The 22,549-nt window shown below is 38.4% G+C and overlaps 1 protein-coding gene across 1 annotated transcript in view; it reads left to right on the top strand.

Annotated features, from left to right (window-relative positions):
• Positions 1–1,021: 1,021 nt before the first annotated feature.
• Positions 1,022–22,549, top strand: part of Nol10 (nucleolar protein 10) — an 89,321-nt gene continuing 67,793 nt past the window's right edge. Inside the window, exons 1-10 of the mRNA XM_026394503.2 lie at positions 1,022–1,174; positions 4,441–4,486; positions 6,217–6,315; positions 8,566–8,643; positions 10,893–10,930; positions 12,500–12,636; positions 14,191–14,256; positions 15,955–16,015; positions 17,628–17,713; positions 22,124–22,202. Coding sequence (XP_026250288.2) covers positions 1,109–1,174; positions 4,441–4,486; positions 6,217–6,315; positions 8,566–8,643; positions 10,893–10,930; positions 12,500–12,636; positions 14,191–14,256; positions 15,955–16,015; positions 17,628–17,713; positions 22,124–22,202 — 756 coding nt within the window. The 5' untranslated portion in view covers positions 1,022–1,108. The remainder of the gene's footprint in view (positions 1,175–4,440; positions 4,487–6,216; positions 6,316–8,565; positions 8,644–10,892; positions 10,931–12,499; positions 12,637–14,190; positions 14,257–15,954; positions 16,016–17,627; positions 17,714–22,123; positions 22,203–22,549) is intronic.

The following is a 22,549-nucleotide window of genomic DNA, read 5'->3' as shown; positions in this document are numbered from 1 at the left end:
CTATGTACTAAGTTATTATAAGCAATGACTATATAGAGTAGTAGAGCTACCATGCATTTTGGGACACTGAACCTTGAATCCACTCATTTCTCCAATCTATGGTTTGGAAGATGCCAACACTGCTTAGTAAGGGAAGTGGAGAATGTTCCGCTTTCAAAAGGACTAGTGTTAACCTGCACTTGCCCTGCAGGTTTCGTGTAAGAATTCTCAAGTCCTCCTATTAGACAACAGCAGAGGCAGTTTTCTGTGTATTAAAAGTCCGCATAGGAAGTTTGTGAAAACTTTCAGAAAAGGAGAAATATGGTATTGAGGAGTTGTGCTGTCACGCCGGCCTCAAAAGACATCAGGTTCAAACCCACTTTTCCCTCAATCATCATCATCTCCTTCTCTTTTTTTCTTTTTACTATTTTCCTTTTCTGTGTGCTTTCTTCTTTTACTTCCTTCATCAGAGGAATGTTAAGTACAGACAAAAACAACATTTAACACGCCTTTTCCCCCTTCCTGCTACTGGGGATCACGCAGGCCTCTGCCACCCTCCTTTTGGAGACAGGCCTGGTCAGGAACCTCGCTCCTACTGCCTCGGCCTCCCAGGGAGCTGGGAGCACAGGCGGGCGCCACTGCAGCTTTGAGAGCCAGCTACTCCCTACGGACAGAAACGCGGGAGGAGTGAAAACGGAACGGCGACAACAAGAAACCAACGCCCACTCCGAATCCGCAGCCCGGTGGGCTTCGCTCGCTGACCCCACCCGCCCCTGCCCAGGACCGCGACATCTCGGCCTGGCTAGCGGCAGCGACCAAAAGGCCACTTCCTGCACCTCGGGAAACTGAGAGGTGAAAAAGCAGAGTCTGGCCGTGCCAGCAACAGCGCAGCCGCCCGCCCGCGCCTCTTCGCCCGGCCTCGCAGGTTCTCTCCACTACACCGCCGCGGTGATTTACGTCTCCCACTTCCGGGAAGTGAGCGTCCCGGAGCCCGGAAGTGCGTCATCGCCCCGCGCCGGCCGCCGCACGCCGTGCGCCAGATCGCGTCGCGCTCGGGTTCTCTTGGGGTGCTGCTCAGGTGTCGGAGGAGCTGGGACTGCGGCAGGTGCCGTCGCTTCTTGGTGCAGCCATGCAGGTCTCCAGCCTCAACGAGGTGAAGATTTACAGTCTCAGCTGCGGCAAGTCCCTTCCCGAGGTGAGTCCGTCCACGCCCCTCACTCCGGAGTTCCTGGGGGCACTCCTCGCCCACCAGCCGCCGCTCTCCTTGGCCCTGGCCTTGGCCTGGCTTAGCGGGGCCTCTACTGGCCCCCGATTCGTGGAGGCCCAGGGGCGAGTGGCTGTGAGCTGGGGGTCTCGTCGGCCCTGGTAAATAAGGGCGCTACTGCCACCGCACCAGAACCTGGACCGGGAGGTGATCAGGGTCGAAGAGCTTTGCTGGAATTTTTGTGAGGTTCACCAGAACAGAGGTCGCGTCCCTTGGGCTTGTGTGCATGTCCACAGCCATTCCCACGCCGAGCAGGAAAACGTGGACAGATGGGTTGACAGAACTCTCTTCCCCTATTTGAATGTTCTCCCGGTTTTCATATCCGTTCGTTTTTGTTGAGCTCCTATTATGAGCGAGGTCCTAGGGTCACAACGGTGGACAAGGGAGATCCAGACTTTGCACCTGTAGCATTTATGGACAGTGTATTCGAATCTTGCTGAACTTGATTCCATGGTGTTAAAACCTCGAAGTCAGAAAGGCCTGGACAAATCGGTAGTACTAGTTCAGTCTTTTCATGTTTGAAGTTCAGCGAAGCTCTCGCCAGGGGAAAGATGATTTATCCAGGGTCACACAGTAGGCTTTGAAGCTTGGTTTTTAGTTCTTATAAGTGGTAGTTAAGCCTCTGTTCAAGCACTTCCAGGGAGAGAAAACTTTGTGGAAGCTCATTTCCTTTCGCAGGTGTCCATTCTTTGGAAGGTGAAAATTTACAGCCTTAGCTCAAAATTCTCAAGACTCTGCACTTGTTAGAAAGTGGTTTCAAAATGTACCACTTGACAGCATGCCACTATTGGGTGGAGTCTGGCCTTTGGAAAACAAAATAAAGGTAGCTCTACTTCAACGTAGATCTTCTTCAGTGTACCTGTCATCACTGAGAAATTTGGAACCAATGGTTTAACTGATTCCTCATCTTCCAGTTGTTCATAACACAGGTGATCTTTCTCATTTTGTTTTTTCATTTTGCTCATTTGTTGAGAGTTAGTATGTGCAGAGAGTTCCATTTTTGTTTGTTTGTTTGTTTGCTTGCTTTTCTGTCCTGGGAATTGAACTTAGGACCTTACCCATGCTGGGCAAGTGGCAAGTCCTCTATTATTGGGCCACATCTCTAGCCAAGGCAGCTCTAAGTGTTTGGGTACATGGTGAACGTGTTAGATAAAGTTCCCTGTTGGGGAAAAGGATAATGAACAAATGAGCAAATGAGAAAACAATTTCAGATGATAAAAAGTGCTTTTAGTGATGAATGGTTGGGAGTGGGGAAGTCTTATTTTTGATATGAAAGTTTGAAGTTCTAATAAGTAGCAAGTGGAACCTTGAGTAGTATATAATAGTGTACATTCTAGCTCTACCTCCTTCAAATGTAAGAGTAAATAGGGTCTTCCCCTGACCCCTTTCCAGCAAGAGAGAGGCACCTATGCAGTGAGAGTGAGGCCACCAGCCTTCCCAGAGCTTGCTTGCTTTTGGGGTGCAGAAGGGGGTGGGGTTAGGTTTCTGATTACATTATTTGGTAAGGTGCTTTTTTTTTTTTGTACTGGGGATGCTTTACCAGCCCTTTTTATTTTTTGTTTTGAGACAAGGTTTTTTCTAAGTCACCCACACTTGGAACTTGTGCCTCTTTCCTCAGCCTCCTGAGTACCTAGGATGGCAGGCATGCACTACCACACGTAGTACAATTCTTTATTAGTTATAACTTTATAGAATATTGAGAGGATGGCTTAATTTAGTGAAAGCTTTTGGTTCTTTCATGAACTTTAGAAACATTTTTAGGCTTCTTTTTTTTGTCCCATGATGACTCCTTTTCCTGTGTGCTGTCAGCTTTTATATAGAAACTCCTGAATGAACTTTTCTTCCTTCCCATCTTCACTGTGTGGAGAATTCCTGGCCTTCCAGGTCCCAGACCCCCATGTAGAAGTATATCTCAGTCTTCACCTCTTTGCCCCACACTCATTTGCTCAAAAGGATGAGCCCTATGATTCTATGAATGTTTGCCTTTGTAAGCAAAACTTCTAAGAAAATTGTATTCTAGTATATGGTGGGGGGGGCACCTTGGTAATATACCTTTGTTCTGCTTGTGATAAATTGATGTAAAAGAACACATTGAATGCCCCAAAATGTACTCAACAGAACCTTTAATTACAATATTACTGCCTAAAGTAAAATCAGAGTAATACAATCACTGGCATAAATCTGTGTCAGTCCACTAAGAAGATGGGAGGGAGCTCTGGCTCAAAATCAGGCTCTTCAAAGTATTATCTTGTTCCTCATGTAGACACTGCCTCAGGTGTCACTTAGGGACTTGAGTGGTGAATCTGCATAACCAGAGAGTCCTGAAGATTATTATGTCATAGAATAGGGGATATACATTGACTTGTGCTTTTAGAGGAGACATATGTTCATTTTTCTTTTGCTTTTCTTTCACTCCTTTATGGGAGGGTTTCTTCACCATTATTGACATATGGACATTTTGAGCTGGTCAGTTCTTGGTTCCTGGAGCCTGTCTTATGCATTTATCATAGGATGTTTGGCATTGTTCTGGTCTTGACCTGCTGCATGCCAGGAGGATGAACCCCCACCCCAGTTGTGACAACTGTATTTTCAGGAATTGCCAAATGCCCTTTGGGGAACAGAACTGCCCTGGTCAGGAGCCATTGCTTTAGGATAATCATAATTGACAAGTGCTTCCTCTTGTCACCCAGTTAGGCAACAGAATTGTGCTGCTTGCTAGGCTGGGGTATAGAACAAAACTTGGTATCAGTGAGTATGACTGTAAAATTACCATTTATTTATTATCCAGTCAGCTATTTGGCCAGTTATTTATCTGCTTTATTCTTTATGAAAAAAGAGATATTTCAGACTTTCTACTTTTATGTAAAATTTTCACTTAAATAGATGCAGTTATTCCATATATGAGTTACATATTTGAGGCTTACTATTTTCCCTTACATTGTTTAGATGAGTTAGTTTTCTTTCATGTGAAACATAGGAGTTTGAGAAACTCATTGTGTAATGTATGTAAGCATATACAAGAAAAAATCCACAACATCTCTTCACAGTAGTAGTATTAGGATCACAGAATATTTTCATCTTATGTAGGAGTATATATTCCTATCAGGTTTGAATTTTCTAATGTATTACTACTTTTGTAAGCAGAAAACAATTTAGGTGAATTTGTTTTAAAATACAATCTCTTTATTTTCTTTAAGTGGTTGTCTGATAGGAAAAAGAGAGCACTGCAGAAGAAAGATGTTGGTGAGTATTGTCTCTTTCTGCTTCAGTGATGTTAGTGATCCGTATTATAAAGCTCTGGCTCGCCTGTTGTAAGTAAGGAGTTACAAAATGCAAAGGGACTACTGTAGTGGAAAATAAACACTTTTGCCTTTTTCTTTTTAAGAAGCTTTTTGTTGTGATTGATATGTTCCTGGGAGGTGTGGGATTTGATTTTATTCTACTTAAAAACTAATAAATTAACCTCTTACTTCCTGGGTCAGAGGTAGAGACTTTATTACTTAGAGCACAGCAAATGCAGTGAGTGTCAGCATACTCATGATAATTTCCACCAGAGTCCCACGGGGATATTCAGCACCATGCAGATGGGTGCTCCCTAGACAGTGGATTTGCGTTGCAGCTGAGGTGCCCTGAGTTGGGAAGACCACTGCTTTTATAGCAGGCAGTAAGGAAGCCTGCTCTTTGTCTAAAAGGGACATATGATTGCATCTGTCAGGGTTTCCAGCTGTATAAATAACCCTGAAAAAATGGTCTAGATATAAGAGAAGCAGTGCCTTGCAGTCTTGCCACAATCAGCAAGATGTATGAGAACTCGAGGCCCAAGGAGGACCTCTTTGAACATTCCAACATTTTTTTTTTTTGAGGGGTACTAGAGATTGAATTCAGGGGCACTTGACCACTGAGCTGCATCTCCAGCCCTATTTTGTATTTTATTTAGAGACCATCTCACTGAGTTGCTTAGTGCAACTAAGCTTTTGCTGATCCTCCTGCCTCCTGAGTCACTGTGTGCCACTGTGCTCAGCAACATTCCAACAGTTGTTTTGTTCTCCAGTGTATCAGAATCTTTTTTAAGTTAAATCTATTTGTCTGTTTTTGAAATAAGGCATTTTTCTTTCTGAATGAAAGAATTATACACATAGAGTGTATGAACATAAACAGAAGATTTTGATTCTTTTGTAATATAATTTTTTCCCTACATTTTTTTATTGGTACATCATAATTATATGTATTAATGGGAATATTTTGATTCTTTAACTTAATGACAGCAGGGAAAAATCAGAATGTAAGATTTCTGATTATGAAATGAGAAATTGGTGGACAGATTTTCTTTACATTTTTCTTTACATTTTTCTCTATTACATTTTGTCATGGATAAAAAATTTATCTTTCCTTGTTTTTTCTTTCTTTCTTTCTTTTTTTTTTGGTACTAGGAATTGAACCCAGGGGTGCTTAACCACGGAACCACATTCACAGCCCTTTTAATTTTTTATTTTGAGACAGGGTCTCTCTGAGTTGCTAGGGCCTTGCTGAGTTGCTGAGGCTGGCTTTGCACTTGTGAGCCTCTTACCTTATCCTCCTAAACCTGGGATTACAGGTGTGTGCCACTATACCTGGCTTCCCTTATATTTCATTTAAAACTGAGTGTATAAAAATCAAAGATTGATGGGATGTGGGGTAAAGATCACAAGGTAAGAGTAGGTTTTATATAATACTAAAGTTAGAAAATTAAAATTTTAATTCAAAAGATAACAAAAATAACTGCTCTAATACTTACAGATTTTGATTTTATCTAATTCTCCCATTCCCTTGTTCTCTTGTGTAACAAAATGGATTCATGGGACTGGGGTTGTGGCTCAGTGGTAGAACTCTTGCCTAGCATATCTGAGGCACTGGGTTCGATTCTTAGCACCACATAAAAAATAAAGTTATGTTAAAAAAAAAAAAATCTGGTTATTTTTTGTCTCTCTTTGTAGATGTCCGTAGGAGAATTGAACTGATTCAGGATTTTGAAATGCCTACTGTGTGTACCACTATTAAGGTGTCAAAAGATGGACAGTATATTTTAGCAACTGGTAAGCATCTTTTTGGTTATGATTTACATACATTTCATAGCATGAAATGCTGTGGTGGAAAGGTCACTTTTTTTACCCTAACATTTTATTGTAAAAAAGTTCAGACATAAAGAAATATTGAAAAAAATTGTACTGTGAGCACCCAGTTATTTACTGCCTAGATTCTGCAATTAATAGTAGACTATAGTAATAAATAAATAAATCGTTTGCTATTTGCTGTCTCACCTATTTATTTCTCTTTCTGTGCATCCATCAATCCATCTTGTTTTTGTTGTTGTTGTTGTATTGGGGATTGAACCCAGGGGTTCTGTACCCTGCTCATCTCGCCCTTTTTCTGAGACAGGGTCTTGCTAAGTTACCCAGATTGGCCTTGAATTTGTGATTTTCCTGTCAGCCTCCCAATTAACAGGTTACAGGTGTGTGCCACTGTGCCTGGCTCTATCTTGTTTTTTGTTGCATTTCAGAGCAAGTAGTAAGTATTGGCTTACTTCACCTGTATGTACCTTAGCGTGTATGTCATTAACTAGAAATACATGGAGGTTTTGTATGTGTGCGTGCTTGGTATAGTCCAGGAGGTTGAGCTCAAGGCCTTGTTATGCTAGGCAGGTGCTCTAACACTGAGCTGCATTTCCAGCCTTGCATATGTCTTAGGTTTACAATTTGTTGAGCTTTGACAAATGGACATAACCTGTGTAACCCAGAATTGTTCTTGGGAATGAGGGGAAAAAAACAGGAAATAGAAGGACTGCTTTTATTTATGTTTATCTTTTTTGTCACATATTTTGTGATGGTGAAAGTAAAACATGTAAACCTTGTAAATGATAAAAAAAATAAAAAGCAAAAACAAAACCAAAACAAACAACATGGGAATGAAGGCCCCGCATATATTCATTCTTCCATATGGCCCTTCAGACACTCAAATGTACAGATCTTTTTAAATGGTCATCATATAACAGTGGGCTCCAAGTATATTTACTGTTTTTTCAACTTCTGTTTATTTATTTATTTTTTGACGGTATTAAGGATGGAACCCAGGCCCTTGTGCATGGTAGGCATACACTTTGCCAGCTGAGCTGTATCATTAGCCCTGAACTTTTCTTTTTTAAAATGAAATCTTAGGCTTTCTTGTGGTATTGAGGATTTAACCTAGGGACTCTCTACTGCCAAGGTATTCCCCCTTCCTTTGTGTGTGTGTGTGTGTGTGTGTGTGTGTGTGTGTGTGTGTGTTTTACTGGGGATTGAACCCAAGGCCTTCTGTGTGCAAGGCAAACACTCTACCAACTGAACTATGTCCCTGAAATCTTAGGTGTTGATTCATGCCAAAAAACAAAACTGTCTCATTTTCTTTTTTAAGATTTTTTGTTTCAAAAACCATCTTTTTTCCTCTCATTGCCAATATGATAAATTTATACAGAACACAAACTTACAGAAATACATAGCATAAAATGTGAAAGTCGTCAGAATTGCACTGCTCAGAGATAGACCATTCATTATGAAGTCAGTACTTATTCCTCCACCTTTTTCTGCACAGAGTACTACCACCACCAGCGTTCAGTTCTACAGAATGGAGTGCCTCTTCTGTGGCACTCCCTTCTGTTTTCTCCCTCTGCAGGACGTGTTATTTTCCACCCCAGGGGTTACGGGTCTGTTCCTCTCTATATGAGGTGCATAATGTTCCTTTGCGTAGATTTGCCACCGTTTGTTTAAGCATTTTCCTGTCAGGTGACATTTTATTTGCTTTCAGTTTCTAGCCATTATAAATAGTGCACCAGCAACTGCTCTTCCTATCTTTGGTACATTCTTGAGGATGTTTCTTTAGATTCAGTTTGTGTAAGTTGAAATGTAGTTTCAAGGTGCATAGACATGACATATCCTACAGGTATTGCCCGATTGTCCTCTGAAGAAGTTGTGACAGTTACACTGTTCAGCAGCAGTATGTCAGACCACTCCCACCAGCACAGATCTTTTTCATCTTTGCCATTGGGGTAGACAAAAACGGCTTCATGGTCTCAGTCTACTTTCATTAGCTCTTCCTGAGGCCTTTTATATGGAATTCATTTTCCATGACTTGCTTGTTTGTCCTTTGCTCATTTCCTTCTTGGAGTGCTTTTAAGTTAGTTCCTTTTGTTTGATTTGGTCACAATGAATACTGCCTACCTCTGAACAAAAGGTATCCTCACTAGTTCTACAGGATACTGACTATGAAAAGTCTATCTTTAGGTTTTACATCACTTTAATTTTTTTTTATAGGAACATATAAACCCCGGGTTCGGTGTTATGACACCTACCAGTTATCCTTGAAGTTTGAAAGGTGTTTAGATTCCGAAGGTGAGTAAGATAATAACTTTGAGTTTGTAAAAATAACTTTTGATATTTGTCTACTTTTCTGCCTTTCAAAATGGAAATTGGTGTTGTGCTAGTTAGTTTTTGTCACTGTGACCAAAGTACTTGAGAAGAACAATTTAGAAGAGGGAAAGTTCATTTTGGTTCCTGGTTCAGTGGTTGGCCATTGCTCTGGGCCCAGGGCAAGTCAGGACCTCACTGTGGAAGAGCATGGTGAAGTGCTGCCTACCTCATGGGGACCAGAAAGCAGAGAGAAAGTAGGGAAGGGGCCTCAGGGAAGATGCACCCTTCCAGGGCACACCCGCAGCGACTCACCTTCTCCAGCCACGCCCAGTTAGTCCATTAGAACTAGCTTGGGCCCATCAACCCACAACTCTCATAATCCAATCATTTCACCTCTGACATAGTCCCGCATTCACACAGGAACTTTTGGGGGACATCTCATATCTAAACCACAACAGTTGTATATTAGTTTTCTATTGTTATGTATCAAATTAGTACAAACACGGTGGTTTAAAGATCCATTTAGCAGCTTGCTGTTCTGTAAGTCAGTAAGTCCTTCCAGGCTCTGCTGTGTCCTGTGTTCAGGGCTGAATCAGGGTGCCGGCCAGCTATGCTCTTGTTTGTAGGACTGAACATAAGACTGTGCTTCCAGACTCACTCAGGTTGTTGGCAGACTTCAGTTTGTTGTGGTTGTAGGACTGGGGATCCCATTTCTTGCTGTCAGCTGGCTATGTTGGCTTGTTAAAGCTGCCTGCATGCCTTGTCCCGTGGTCACCTCCACATTTAAGCCAGCAGCAGCTCATTAGATCCTTCTAGTGCTTTGCATCTTTCTGACTTTCCCTTCACTACAAGCAAAAGGAAACTGTTTCTATAGGCTCATATGATTATAAATCTCCCATTTGATATATAAGGTAACATTTCAGAGGAGTGGTGTCTCAGCAAGTCACAGGGTCCTCCCACACTCGCAGAGGAGCAAGGATTGTACTAGAGTAAAGGTCACTGAGAGTCATTCTCAGGTTCTGTCAAGCATGGAAGGCACATTAAAATGGGGAAGTTCAACTTTTATTAGCTGGCCCTGTGTTGGGGGTTAAGGGAAAAGGAGTTAATGGGAGGTTACTAAGGGCCTCACTAAGTTGCTGAAGCTGGCCTTGAATTTGTGATCCTCCTGCCTCAGCCTCCCTAGTTGCTGGGATTACAGGTGTGTACCACCACACCCTAGGGAGTTTCCTTAGAATTACAAGCGCATTCTAACTTGTCTCACCCTTTGCCTTTTGAAAACTAGAACTTCTGTGTGCCACTAGTACAGTGGTTTTCATTCTTTACTTTTATTTAGCAGATAAACTATGAATAGGTAAAGAGTTACTGTTACCCTTTTTAAAAATATTTTTAGTTGTAGATAGGCACACTACCTTTATAGTCGGGAGCTGAGCGCCCCCTAGCTTTGAGCGATGGAAATGTGGAGACTGGCTTCCCTAACTGGGAAGCAGGAGGATCCCCATCTCCCCTCAGCAGAGGAGCAAAGCTTTGGAAGTGGGTGTTACCTGTGGAGTGGGCTGCCTTCTTGTTCCTTTGTAATATTACCCCTTAATCTTTTTTGGGATAGAGTGTTCCATGGAACCTCCCCTTGTGTGCCCCCTATGTAAGAATAAAGAATCCAGGTGGCTCTCTGTCTTTCCAAAGGACCCCTAAGGTCGAGAGCTGTCACTGGATCCAAAAAAAGGGTATTTTCTGTCTGTGTGTAATTATTTTCGTGCCAACTTAAATTCACCTTGAGTGACCCTGACTGATTTAAATAAAATAAAAGTGTCGTGGCACTTTATTTATTTATTTTTATGTGGTGCTGAGGATTGAACTCAGTGCCTCACATGCTAGGCAAGTGCTCTACCATAAGCTACAACCCCAGCTCTATTATCATTTTTTAATCAATATTTAAAATGTTTTTAAATGTATATTTGAAAGTCTTAAAAATTATTTTGAACATCTGGGTAAAATACTGACAAAATTTAGAAGTCATATTTTGTGGATTTGCTTCGTTCTATAAAAATCTAGATGGTTTATATTGAATTTTCCATTTGTCATTTTGGGGGCAACGTGGCAGTTTTATTCTTGTATGGGTTAAACAGTATTTCTGTATAATTTCTGCGTTGAATTAGAATCTTTGCCTCAAGATTTTTTTTTTTAAAAGAATGTTGATTGATAATTGCATTTTTCCCTTATTTCTTCTTTTTCAGTTGTCACCTTTGAAATTTTATCAGATGACTATTCAAAGGTATGTTTGACAGCATGGATTTGTGCTGGTTATATTAAAGGAATGAGTGAGTGGAATTTATAAGGATAAGGATATTCAATTTTCAGTTGTTAAAGAAGATTGTGTATTAGTAGATAACCTATCTTTTTTCTCTTAATATACTTGTAGTTTGGTGCATGTGTGATGTGTAGTATTTTTTAGGACAACTGAGGTAGAGATGACTTTTGGCCTGTCTAATTTAGCTTTCCATTGATAAGACTTTATCTCCACTTTTAAGAATTGGAAGCAGTCATTTTTTATAGACCATCTTATGTACTAGATTTGTAATTCTGATTTTTGAACTTAGGTTTGTTGCCAGGTTGTTTTTGCTCTCGGAATCATAAGAGTACATTAGCACTGTTGTACATTTCATTTTCTTGACCCAGCAAGTGGTTGTGGTGTCTTCTGGTATAATTCAGAACACAACTAAACAGATTTATTTGTTTGCTTTTCTTTATGCTGTTGATCCATCTTTCAATTCTTATGGTCATTTTCTACAATTAGAAAATGTTAATAAAGCCTTTATTCAATTTAAAGTGAAAAATTTTTATGAAACATCATGATGTCCCATTAATATCTATAATTTTTATGTACCAGCTAAAATAAATTTATTAAAATAAAAGCATTATTTAGTTATGTTAAATGGCATTGTGAGGAAGGGCTGGGGGTGCAGTTCAATAGTAGAGCATTTTCCTACTGTGTGCAAGGCCCTGAATTCAATCCCAGCACCATTAAAAAAAAAAAAAAGTCGACTTGAAGGAAAATTGAATTTTCTTAGCTGACATGCTTCATGCTAGGGGAGCGCTCTACCGCTGAGCCACAATCCTGGCCCCTGACATGGTTCGTGTATTGTCTTTAGTTCTGAGAACTGAGTTTTCGGTTTATCCTTTTATCTGTGGTAGCTTTTTTCATGTATTTTGGGGACATACAATTTTAAAATATATATTTTTTAATATTGACAAATTTGCAATTAAATGCTATCTGTAGGGTTTTCAGTTACCTTTGTAGTACATTAAAATTAAATTAAATGAGTTTATCAAACTGTGTGACTGTGTGGGATTATTAGAATGTGTTCTTCAGTGAAGCAGAAAGGTGCTCTTGCGACTAGTGTACATCACTCCACATTAGGATGTGCTGGAGCCATGTCAGCGAAAGGCATTTGTCTTAGTTCTGTTGGTTAGAAGGAAAGGCTCTCAGAGACGATGTTGAGGTGCAGGAAGGCATCAGGAAACAGAGATTCTTTTTCTTAAGTTTTTTTTTTTGATAGATATTTTTAGTTGTTAATGGGCCTTTTTTTTTTTTTTTTTTTTACTTATGTGTGGTGCTGAAGATCAAACCCAGTCCCTTTTACATGCAAAGCAAGTCCTCTGCCACTGAGTTATAGCCCCAGCCCAGGGTTGTGATTCTTAATTCCACTGGAGTGTGGGGGATGTCTGTGTGTTTAGAGAGAATAAGTGTGAGAGCGATCAGTTTTTTTTTTCTTGCTTTGGTGATGATGAAATAAAAACTTTATGTAGAAACCTAAGTAAAGTGATTTTCTTTTATTTTCAGATTGTCTTCTTACATAATGATAGATATATTGAATTTCATTCACAATCAGGTTTTTACTACAAAACCAGAATACCAAAGTTCGGGAGAGATTTCTCTTATCACTATCCATCCTGTGATTTGTACTTTGTTGGTGCAAGGTATTGGATCTACTCACTCTTTTTCTTTTTCCTTTTCACTTCACAAACAATTTCTCTTAATAAATTTCCTGTATAGTTTCTCTGTTTAAATAGCCTTAACAGATAAAGTGATACATGGTTATTATTTTAAAGAAAAAAATCTTTGTGGGGTGTGGTGGGTGCATGCCAGTAATCATCCTAGCTGCTTGGGAGGTTGAGGCAGGAGGATTACATGTTCAAAGTGGGCCTCAGCAATTTAGCGAGGCCCTAAGTACCTTAGTGAGACACTGTCTCAAAATAAAAAGGGCTGGGGATGTGACTCAGTGGTTAAGCACCCCTGGGTTCAATCCCCAGTACCAAAAAAAGAAAAAAGAAACCAAGGAATAAGCCAAAAATAAGTCTACTAGTTACACACTGGTGCGTTTTGTGTATAAGAGGTATCGTAACATTTTAATACCTGTTGTTCTGCTTAATAAAATATTCTAACATTAAAAGTATTTATGGTAGTTTTATGTTACAGTGGTTAAAGCAGGAAATGCTGTTAGGAAATATAAGCCTGTTCACTATAGCCCAGTTGCCACAATGTACAAGATACATATTTGTTTATTTTACTCTGTTTCCCAGATTTCTCTTTATTTTTCCAAACTTGTAGTTCTGCTTTAAGTTTTATTCAGTATCAGTAATGTATTTCTCTCTGAACCATTTTGTAATTGAGGTCATGTGTGGTTATGGACTCTAGTTAAAAAACATTGGGAGCAGCTTTACGCAAGAATAATACATACATGATCCCTGCTTTTAAGTTGCTTTATGTTTCAAGGAGACTAAATCATTTAGGATGTCGCCCTTGACTTCTGTTGCCTATTCTCTAAATACAGAGAGCTATATCTGCAACCTAGTAGGATAATTTCGTTGGTGAGGTCCATTTCTTAGCCCTGTTATATAGTATTCTAAAACTTCTTATCCTTAAGTGTCACCTTTTTATAAATATAAAAGAAAATTCAGGGGCTGAGGTTGTAACTCAGCAATAGAGTACTGGCCTAACATATGTAAGGCCTTGAGTTCAGTCCTCAGCACCACATATAAATAAATAAAATAAAGGTATTATGTCCAACTAAAAAGATATTAAAAAAAGAAAATTCCTATCCCTTATAGAAAATTTTGAAAATGTAAAAAAAGTATGAAAAAGAAAATTCATCCATAAACCCAGAGGAAACCTTTGCTAGTATTTTGTTGTATTTCCTTCTAATCTTTTATTTTATATTAGATATATATACCTTTGAATCTTGCATTTTCTGTGTTATTTGTAAATAGTCTAATTACTTTATGATATTTCCTCAACAAATAGTTTAACTTACCTTTATACATTACGGGTTTGTAAATAAGATGAATATATTTTAGATCTGAAGTAAATCTTTTTATCAGTTTTGCAAAGGAAAGTGATGAGTTATGATGATGATAATTAATCATGCATATATTTTATAAGTGATATATGTATGTAGTTCTGAAATTTACATTTATTTAAATAAAAGTTTATTGTAGTTTGCCATATTTTTAGCTTTCTTCATTTCTTTGCAGCTCTGAAGTTTACAGATTAAATTTAGAACAAGGACGATATCTGAATCCTCTACAAACTAATGCTGCGTGAGTATTGTTTGAAGTGATGCTGTATTTATTTTGACCAGGAGATGGTGCTAGGTGCTCAAGTTTTTAATCAGATAACCTGTATTATATTTAAGTAGAACTTTGTTCCACTTAGTTTAATTTTTTTTTTCTTAAACAAAACCTTCACTAAGAGACCTGGTGATTTCTTTAAAAATTTCAGTTCTCAATTTAAAACTTCCCCAGCCCTAAGCTGAGTCCTATTTCCTTTGAAAGGACTCAGCTTAGGGCTGGGGATAAGGCTCATTGGCTTCCTACTTGGGTCACATGCATGAAGCCCTGAATTAATCCCCCGAGCTCAACAACAACAAAACAGAAACACTCAGCTTAATGTTTTTATTTGCAGTGTTAAGTTTTCATTTATGATTTGGTTTTGTTCTACATTTTCTCACTTGGAAAATTTTGATTATTGTATAATTTTTTAAATTTTTATTTTTTATGTTATTAGCAGACATTTGAGATTTTAAAATTTTTCCTTTTATCATACACTATAAGCTACACTTACATTTTATTCAAAGAGAAATTCTTTAGGAATGAACTTATTGTTATCATCTTATTGAATAATAAATAACCATGAGAATGAAAACACCACATGCCAGGCATTATTCTGCCATTTTACTTATATCGGCTCATTTTAAACTGACATCAGATATTGTAGTAGGTCCCAGTGTCTTCACTTTACAGAGAGAGCAGCCTAGTATCAGAGGAGTTAGTGGTTTGCCCAAGGCCAGATAGTGAGTTCAGGATAGGAGCTGGATTGTTTCTCATTTGTGTGAAGGAAGAACCTGTTGAATTTGTCTTATTGCTTTGAGAATATTTTTAAAGATTAGAAGAGTATACAGTGATTTATGAAAACAAGTAAACTTGTTCCATGTTGGCCTGAATTGCTTTTCTTTCTTGAACCTAGGGCTCTCTACCAGTAAGCTACATATCCAGCCCTTTTTATTTTTTATTTTGAGACAGGCTTGCTAAATTTTCCAGGCTGTCTTTGAACCAGCTATCCTGATGCTTCAACCTCCCAAGTTGCTGGGATTATAGGCATTGCTGGAATTATAGTCTTGTGCCACCATGCCTGGTGTGCTTTTATTTTCTTTTTTAAAAAAGCTTATAGCTGCACAATACATTATTGCATAACAAAACGTTACCTGCTCTTTAGTTTCATGATTTCCTGTTTATTATAATAAAAGCTGGTGTATTGTGTGTCTTCATACTATGTATATTGCTGAACACTTTGCAGTCACTTTCATTTAGTCCTCACAACAATCCAGTGAGGTAGGTGAAATATCTACTTGATAGAGAATGAAAATGAGGCTTAGATCAGCATACTCGGGTCTCAAGATTGCTGTAGTGATAGCCTGTGTTCCTGAGACTTGCCTTGGAAGAAAGCAGAATGACCCTTTCTTTTCTAGATGGTGGAATAGTGTTTCAGAAGGAAAGCCTGTCTTGTCTGTCACCGGGTAAGCAGGGTGTTACCTGTTACCTTGGGGACTGGAAGCTCTGGTGGCTGCTAGCCCAGGCTTAACTCCTTCATTTTTCACTTGCAGGTGATGAGAGAATATGCACATCTTCTGTCTCCGTGGAATTTGTATTAAATGTTTATTTAGAAAGTTTATTGAATACCTCTTTTCTCAAAAATAGATGCTAACTAGTATTTTCTTCCTTATTGCTTTACTGTTTTAGGGAGAACAATGTTTGTGACATAAATTCAGTGCATGGCTTGTTTGCCACAGGAACAGTTGAGGTAAGCATGTGCTGACCTTATTTCTTTTTCCATTTCTCCTTTTTTTTTTCTGTTCTAGTCATACATGACAGAGGAATGCATTTCAATTCATTGTAAACAAATGGAGCATAACTTTTCATTTCTCGTTATACACAGTGTAGAGTTGCACGATATGTGTGGTCATACATGTACCTAGGGTAGTGATGTTCATCTCATTCAACCTTCTTTCCTGCCCCCATATCCCTGCTCTTTGCCCAATCACTGACTTTATTTCTTTTAGTATTTGTTTCACATTTGATTGTGAATGGAATTTTTATTTAAAGACAGTTGCTTGATTCCTCAGAGCAGAATGATAATGAGGTAATGGCCCTGGTTTGCTGTTTGCATATTACATTGACCTTTGTACACAGAGACATGGCTACTCCACAACTGTTGACTGTTCTGGTCATGCATGCATCAGAGTGGGTGCCACAGAGACTGTTCTGGGTACTTGAGGGAAGGTGTAGATAGCTAAGTCCAACCTGCCACTGCCCTGGGATTGCTGGCCCAAGAGGAGCACTGCAGACAGCTACGCTGTTTTTTATGGGAGGCAATATTTTTTGGAATCTCAACTCTCATTTATTAGATGGCTTCATGTCTGTGAATTAGTTGTTTTTCCTAAGACTTGAGTTTCTTCATTGCTGAGACAGTAATACAGTCACAAGCTGCTTAATGACATTTGTGTCAATGATGGACTCTATGGGCTATGTCCCAGCGATGCTGTAGCTGTCTTTGTGTTAGCATAAACTATAATGTTTATATAAGGATAAAATTCCCCAGTGATGTGGGTCTCAGATTGTATCCCCATCATTAAGCAATATGTGACTGTACTTACCTTAGCAACTCTTCAGAAGTCTGGATGACATTCATATGAAATAACCTATATAAAAACAACATAAACTAGAAAAGTATATAGAATGGTGTCATGTGTTATCTAGTAGCATTCAACAAATATCGAACACACACTGTACTTTTAAACTACAGTAACTTTGAATCAGGGTGCTTCATGTTTGTCAAGAATTTTTCTAGATATCTGGGCATGGTGGTGCACACCTGTAATCTCAGTGACTTGGGAGACTGAGGCAGGAGGATTGCAAGTTTGAGGCCAGCCTGAGCAACTTAGCAGTAAATAGGACTTGGATGTAACTCAGTGGCAGAGTGCTCCTAGTTTCAATTCAATTCCCTGTACTGGGGGGGGGGGATATATACATACATATATATATATATATGTATGTATGTATGTATATATCCCCCCTCCCCCCAGATTTGCATTTTTTCATTGGGATAATGAGAAATACTCAAGAGTTTAAAAAGATGCACATATATCAGAGGTATATAACAAAAAATGTATACTTCTATACCTTCCAGATACTAAATCCCATAATCTAGAGATAACTTATGACCAGTTTTTTCCTTAATTAAAAAAGGAAATCAGCTCATGAAATAATATTTAAACAGTACTAAAAAGGGCATAAAGTAAAAAGTTAAATTTTTATTTCCCATGAGATAATCAGTGTTAATAAATCTTATTTTGAATGTGTTTAAAATTCTTGTAGTAGTAACTTTCATTTAAAATTGGCTTTCATTTGTGTAGGGTCGAGTGGAGTGCTGGGACCCAAGAACTCGAAATAGAGTCGGCCTGTTAGACTGTGCGTTAAATAGTGTCACAGCAGATTCAGAGTGAGTAGAAGTTAATTTGATATAATTAATAAGAACCTTCTGATTTAAGCAAATGTATCAATATGAAATTACAATAAATTGCTACAGGATTAAACTCTTTAGGGAAAAATTGTAGTGACTGTAATTGTTTTACATAAAAATGCTCTCATGTAAAAGCTGACTAAGTGGCTGATTCAGATACAATTTCTTTTTTGCTCCTTTCTTTCCTTCTGCCTTCCATTCCCTTTCCTTTTTTTTTTTTCTTTCTTTCTTTTCAGTTCTAGGGATTGAATCCAGGGCCTTGCACATAGTAGGCAAGTGTCCTGAGTGTCCTCGGGCCTTTAAAAAATTTTTTGAGGGTGTTGTTCAAGTTGTCCATGCTGATCTCGATCATGTGATCCTCAGCTTTTGGAGTAGCTGAGATTCCAGGCATGCACCACTGTGCCTAGCCAAATAGAATTCCTTTCTCAATACTACACAGACGTCTTAGTTCTGTGGAATTTGTTAGCGTATTATAGAGATTTATATTCTGATTCTACTGTATGACCAAGGACGTACTACTCCAGTTAACAGGCAAAAAGATGTGCTTTGAATGCTAAGGTGAAGGAAAGCAAGTTTTAATTTTTTCTTGCTCGTATTTGTCTAATTCCTACGCTAAACACATTTAGAAGAGGAGTACATAGTTGGAGTTAAAAACCTCTAACACAAAAGAATAGAGACTTGAATTAAATAAGAAGAAAAAGCCCTTGTTTCTTCCCACTCATCAGAGTGGCAGTGGTGTCGTCCTGTGCATGTGTGAACTCGTGTAGAGAATACTCTTGGGCAAATCCTTAACACGGGATTTGTTGCCACAGTCAGTTGAGAAATTGCCTTTTCTCTGGGTTCTAGTGCCTTTACCAGTTCATCCTCATTTCAGTTCAGTAAGATTTTAGATATGTTTTATAGTCATATAATATGGAATGTGGGTGTTTGATGACTCCAGAATATAAAGACTGTGAACTCTCTGAATTATTACAAAATTTTGTGCACTTTCCTTTTTTGGGGTGGAAAGGGAGTGAAGAACTTATATATTTATTTATTTTTTATATCAGTTCATGTGAAACACCTTTGACCTAGGGGGAAAAAAATTTAAGAATCACAAAGTTAGGAAGATGTATCTTTCTAATATGTATTTCTTCTCTATGTGAGAAATAAAGAATAAATTTTTTCACCTTTTTTATTATTAGATTTAAAGTGAGCATAGAAACATTTTTTTTTGGTCCTGATTTTTATTGAGTCTTATTAAAGTAAACAAACAACTTCATTAATTTTGGTGTGGTATACAAAATATTAAGTAATTTTAAATTGGAAAATTCATTCCTATATTTACTAATAGAATAAATCAGTGTAAAATGCACATTAATATTTTATCATACAGGCATGAAAGAAAGCAAATCAGAAACCTGCTTATTTTTGGAAGGTAAAAAAATTGATTATAGGGGCTGGGGATGTGGCTCAAGCGGTAGCGCGCTCGCCTGGCATGCGTGCAGCCCGGGTTCGATCCTCAGCACCACATACCAACAAAGATGTTGTGTCCGCCAATAACTAAAAAATAAATATTAAAAAAAAATTCTCTCTCTCTCTCCCTCTATCACTCTCTCTTTAAAAAAAAAAAAATTGATTATAACTTAAAGATCTTTACCTACTCCCTAGAAAGCAGAGACTAATTTTCTCTCACTCTTAAACATTGACTGTTCCTTGAGGTAGAATAGAGGCTTGGGTTCTGGAATAAGTTCTGATTGTTACATCTAGGAAAAAGTATATAGAAAGACAGGTTGTTGTAATCTGTCTTAAGACTGTTCCTTCTTTTAATGTAGTGACTGCAATGGAGGTAACATTATAGAAAATCTAAGGAAGAGATGTGAAAAAAAAACAATCTTGCTGGGCAGTGGTGGTGGTGCACATGTGTAATCCCAGCGAATCAGGAGGCTGAGGCAGGAAGATTACAAGTTTGGCCAACCTGGGAGACTTGGCGAGACCCTGTCTCAAAATAAAATTATAAGGGGTGGGGGATGGGTTGGGGGATATAACTCTGGGGTGGAACACTTGCCTAGCATGTGCAAGACCCTGGGGTTCAATTCCTGTAACAAATATATTTTGTTAACTGTGGTCTTTAGAAACAAGAGGGTATTTATTCTATTTATTTAAAAAAATAGAATATTGATTCACAAACATTTTTTACTGGCTTCTTTTGTCTTAGAGGTAGGGTATTTTTAGCTGTCATGATGGAATTTTTTTTAATGTTATTTTAAAATTTATTCTTAGTGAAAAAAATTATTAAAAAGTTCTAGAAATACAAAAAGGAAAGTAAAAATGACCTGTGTATGTGTAGGAAGATATCTTTAAGTAACCAGACCACTGTTGCTATCAGCTGGGTGTTTATAATTTGGTAATTATTTTCTGAGGGAAAATATCTAGAATCTGAAATATGCTGAGTTTAACAGCATATTTTTAAGCCATTTGATATGTTGCTAAATTGTCTTTACAGAAAACCTAGTATCCATTTAAATGTCTGCTCACTTGCTCACTCTCCCATCTCCTCAGCCCAGGGCGTCCACCATAGCGCAGTTACTAACATCTCTCTCTTTTTTTAGAGATGGGTTTTTATATGTTGCCCAGGTTGGCCTCAAATTTCTAGGCTCTAACAATCCTCTTGCCTCAGTCTCCTTAGTAGCCGGGACTACAGGTATGGCTGCCACAGCTTGCTTTCTTGTTACTAATTTTAAAGTGTTAGAAAGAGCCAGAGGATATTGATGAAATAAAGCTTGGTAGAAATAATAGCAAATACATATTACTGGGCATTATTCTAAGTTCTTTCTATATAGAACAATAGTTTTTTGATCTAGTTGCTGTTATTGAATTTATAGATGAAAAGCATCCATCAATGGCATGTTTACTGTTCAGCCTTTTAAGAATTGTTTCAGAAGCATACTTAACAGGGAAGGATGCTTCAAGTATATGGTGCAGTGGGAAAGTAAATCACAGTTGCCTGTAGAATTTTTTCACATTTGTGTAAGAAGAACGATGAACATGTGTACAGCCAGAAGAAAAAATCTGGAGGTATACGAAAATGTTAAAAGTAGTTTTCTTACTGATTCAGTTTTAGGTGTTTTTATTTTTGTTTTTTAATTGCTTGATTTTATTTTTTTCCTACAAACCTTGTAAGCCACCACTTCCATTATTTAACAAGTTCTGGAAGGTAGAGTCCATACAGAAAGAAAGAAAAAAGCGTAAATATGCATGGGGCGGCAGGAGATCATTATTTGCAGGAGAAATTGTTGTCTGCCTGAGAAGCCCAACAGAATCAACTGAAAACCTGTGAGAATTAATTAATATGAAAGATAAATAAATTGGTTACAAAGTAAGTGAACAAAGATCAGTGACTTTGGTGTTCATCAGCAATATCCTGTTTTATATAATGGACCAAAGTTCTCATTCACCACAAAAATTGCAAAATACAATAATTCTGTAGTACTTTTTATGAAGACAATGGCAAAATTTTAATAAGAAACAAAGTTTGAGTAAGTAGAAAAAAAAGTATCAGTGTGCTAAAGAATTTTCCAAGGTTCACTTTGAAGAGGAGGCAAAGCCTCAGGCTTCCTTCTGATAGCCACTTCCGTGGCGGTTCCAGGCTGAGGCTCTGGGTGGCAGAAGAGGCAAAGCTGTTGCTCAGTGCCACAGCCTGATGGACCTGGGCCAAGGACACTCAGACATGGAAAGCAGGAATCCTTGTCCATTTCTGAGTCGTGTCCGTCACTATTTGCACTTGGATAATTGCTTTTTGTGCAGAAATTCCCAGTTGGTGGGTAAGAAGCGCATTCTAGAGATGTCTTTGATACTCTTAGAGATCCTAGGGTCCTTATTTGGAGATAATCTTTTGTTTTACCTGGATGTAGCAAATTATGAAATGAAAATGTGTATACCCAAGTCCAAAAATAAAATTGTTTTCTCCTTAAGTAAAAAACAGATTTTTTTCTGAGAATACCTTATCATGGTTTAATTAAAATGGAAGGTTAATATAGATTGCATTTGTATGTAAAATGTATTTCAAATTTTGATTATAAAAGTGTGGCTGCACTTACCCTCCAAACAAAAGGCTAGAAATTCCCCATTAGAATTTTTTTTGGTACTGGGATTGAACTTGGAGGTACTCTTATCACTGAATTCCATCCCCATCCCTTTTTATTTTTTGAGAAAGGGTCTGGGTAAGTTTCTAACGCTGGCCTTGAAGTTGCTATCCTCTTGCCTCAGCCTCCTGAGTTGCTGGGGTTATAGGTGTGCACCACTGTGCCCAGCTCCCTATTAGAGTTGAAGTGAAGTTTAGCAATGACTTTGTTACTTAGAAAGAGGTTTGACAGTATATTCATGGAACATGAATATTTTGCCTTTCAGGATAAACAGTTTACCAACCATCTCTGCTTTGAAATTTAATGGTGCTTTGACCATGGCAGTTGGAACATCTACAGGGCAGGTAAATAATGTTTAAGTTGAAATGTCATATGGAAGTTTGTCTTTCAGAAGCATGTGTCAGGAGAATCATACTGTGGGAACACAGAATGGGACATTAAAGTTTGGCCTGAGTGGTGAGGATACTCCAGAATGCTGGATTCTTCTAATACCTGAGGAAAGCTTGACTTAACCAAGCATGATGCACATGTTTGTAATTCCAGCTACTCAGGAGACTGAGGCAGGATGATCACAAGTTTAAGGCCAGCCTGGGTAACTTAGTGAGACCCCATCTCAAAAACTTAAAAGGGATGTGGGATTTTGTGCATGTATAATTTTGTCAAAATGAACCCAGCTAGCATGTACAAACAA

The sequence above is a fragment of the Urocitellus parryii genome, chromosome 12, assembly GCF_045843805.1.
Source record: "Urocitellus parryii isolate mUroPar1 chromosome 12, mUroPar1.hap1, whole genome shotgun sequence".
Classification (NCBI taxonomy): domain Eukaryota; kingdom Metazoa; phylum Chordata; class Mammalia; order Rodentia; family Sciuridae; genus Urocitellus; species Urocitellus parryii.
Note: the sequence above shows the minus strand (reverse complement) of the source record. Positions and strands in the feature narration are given on the sequence as shown.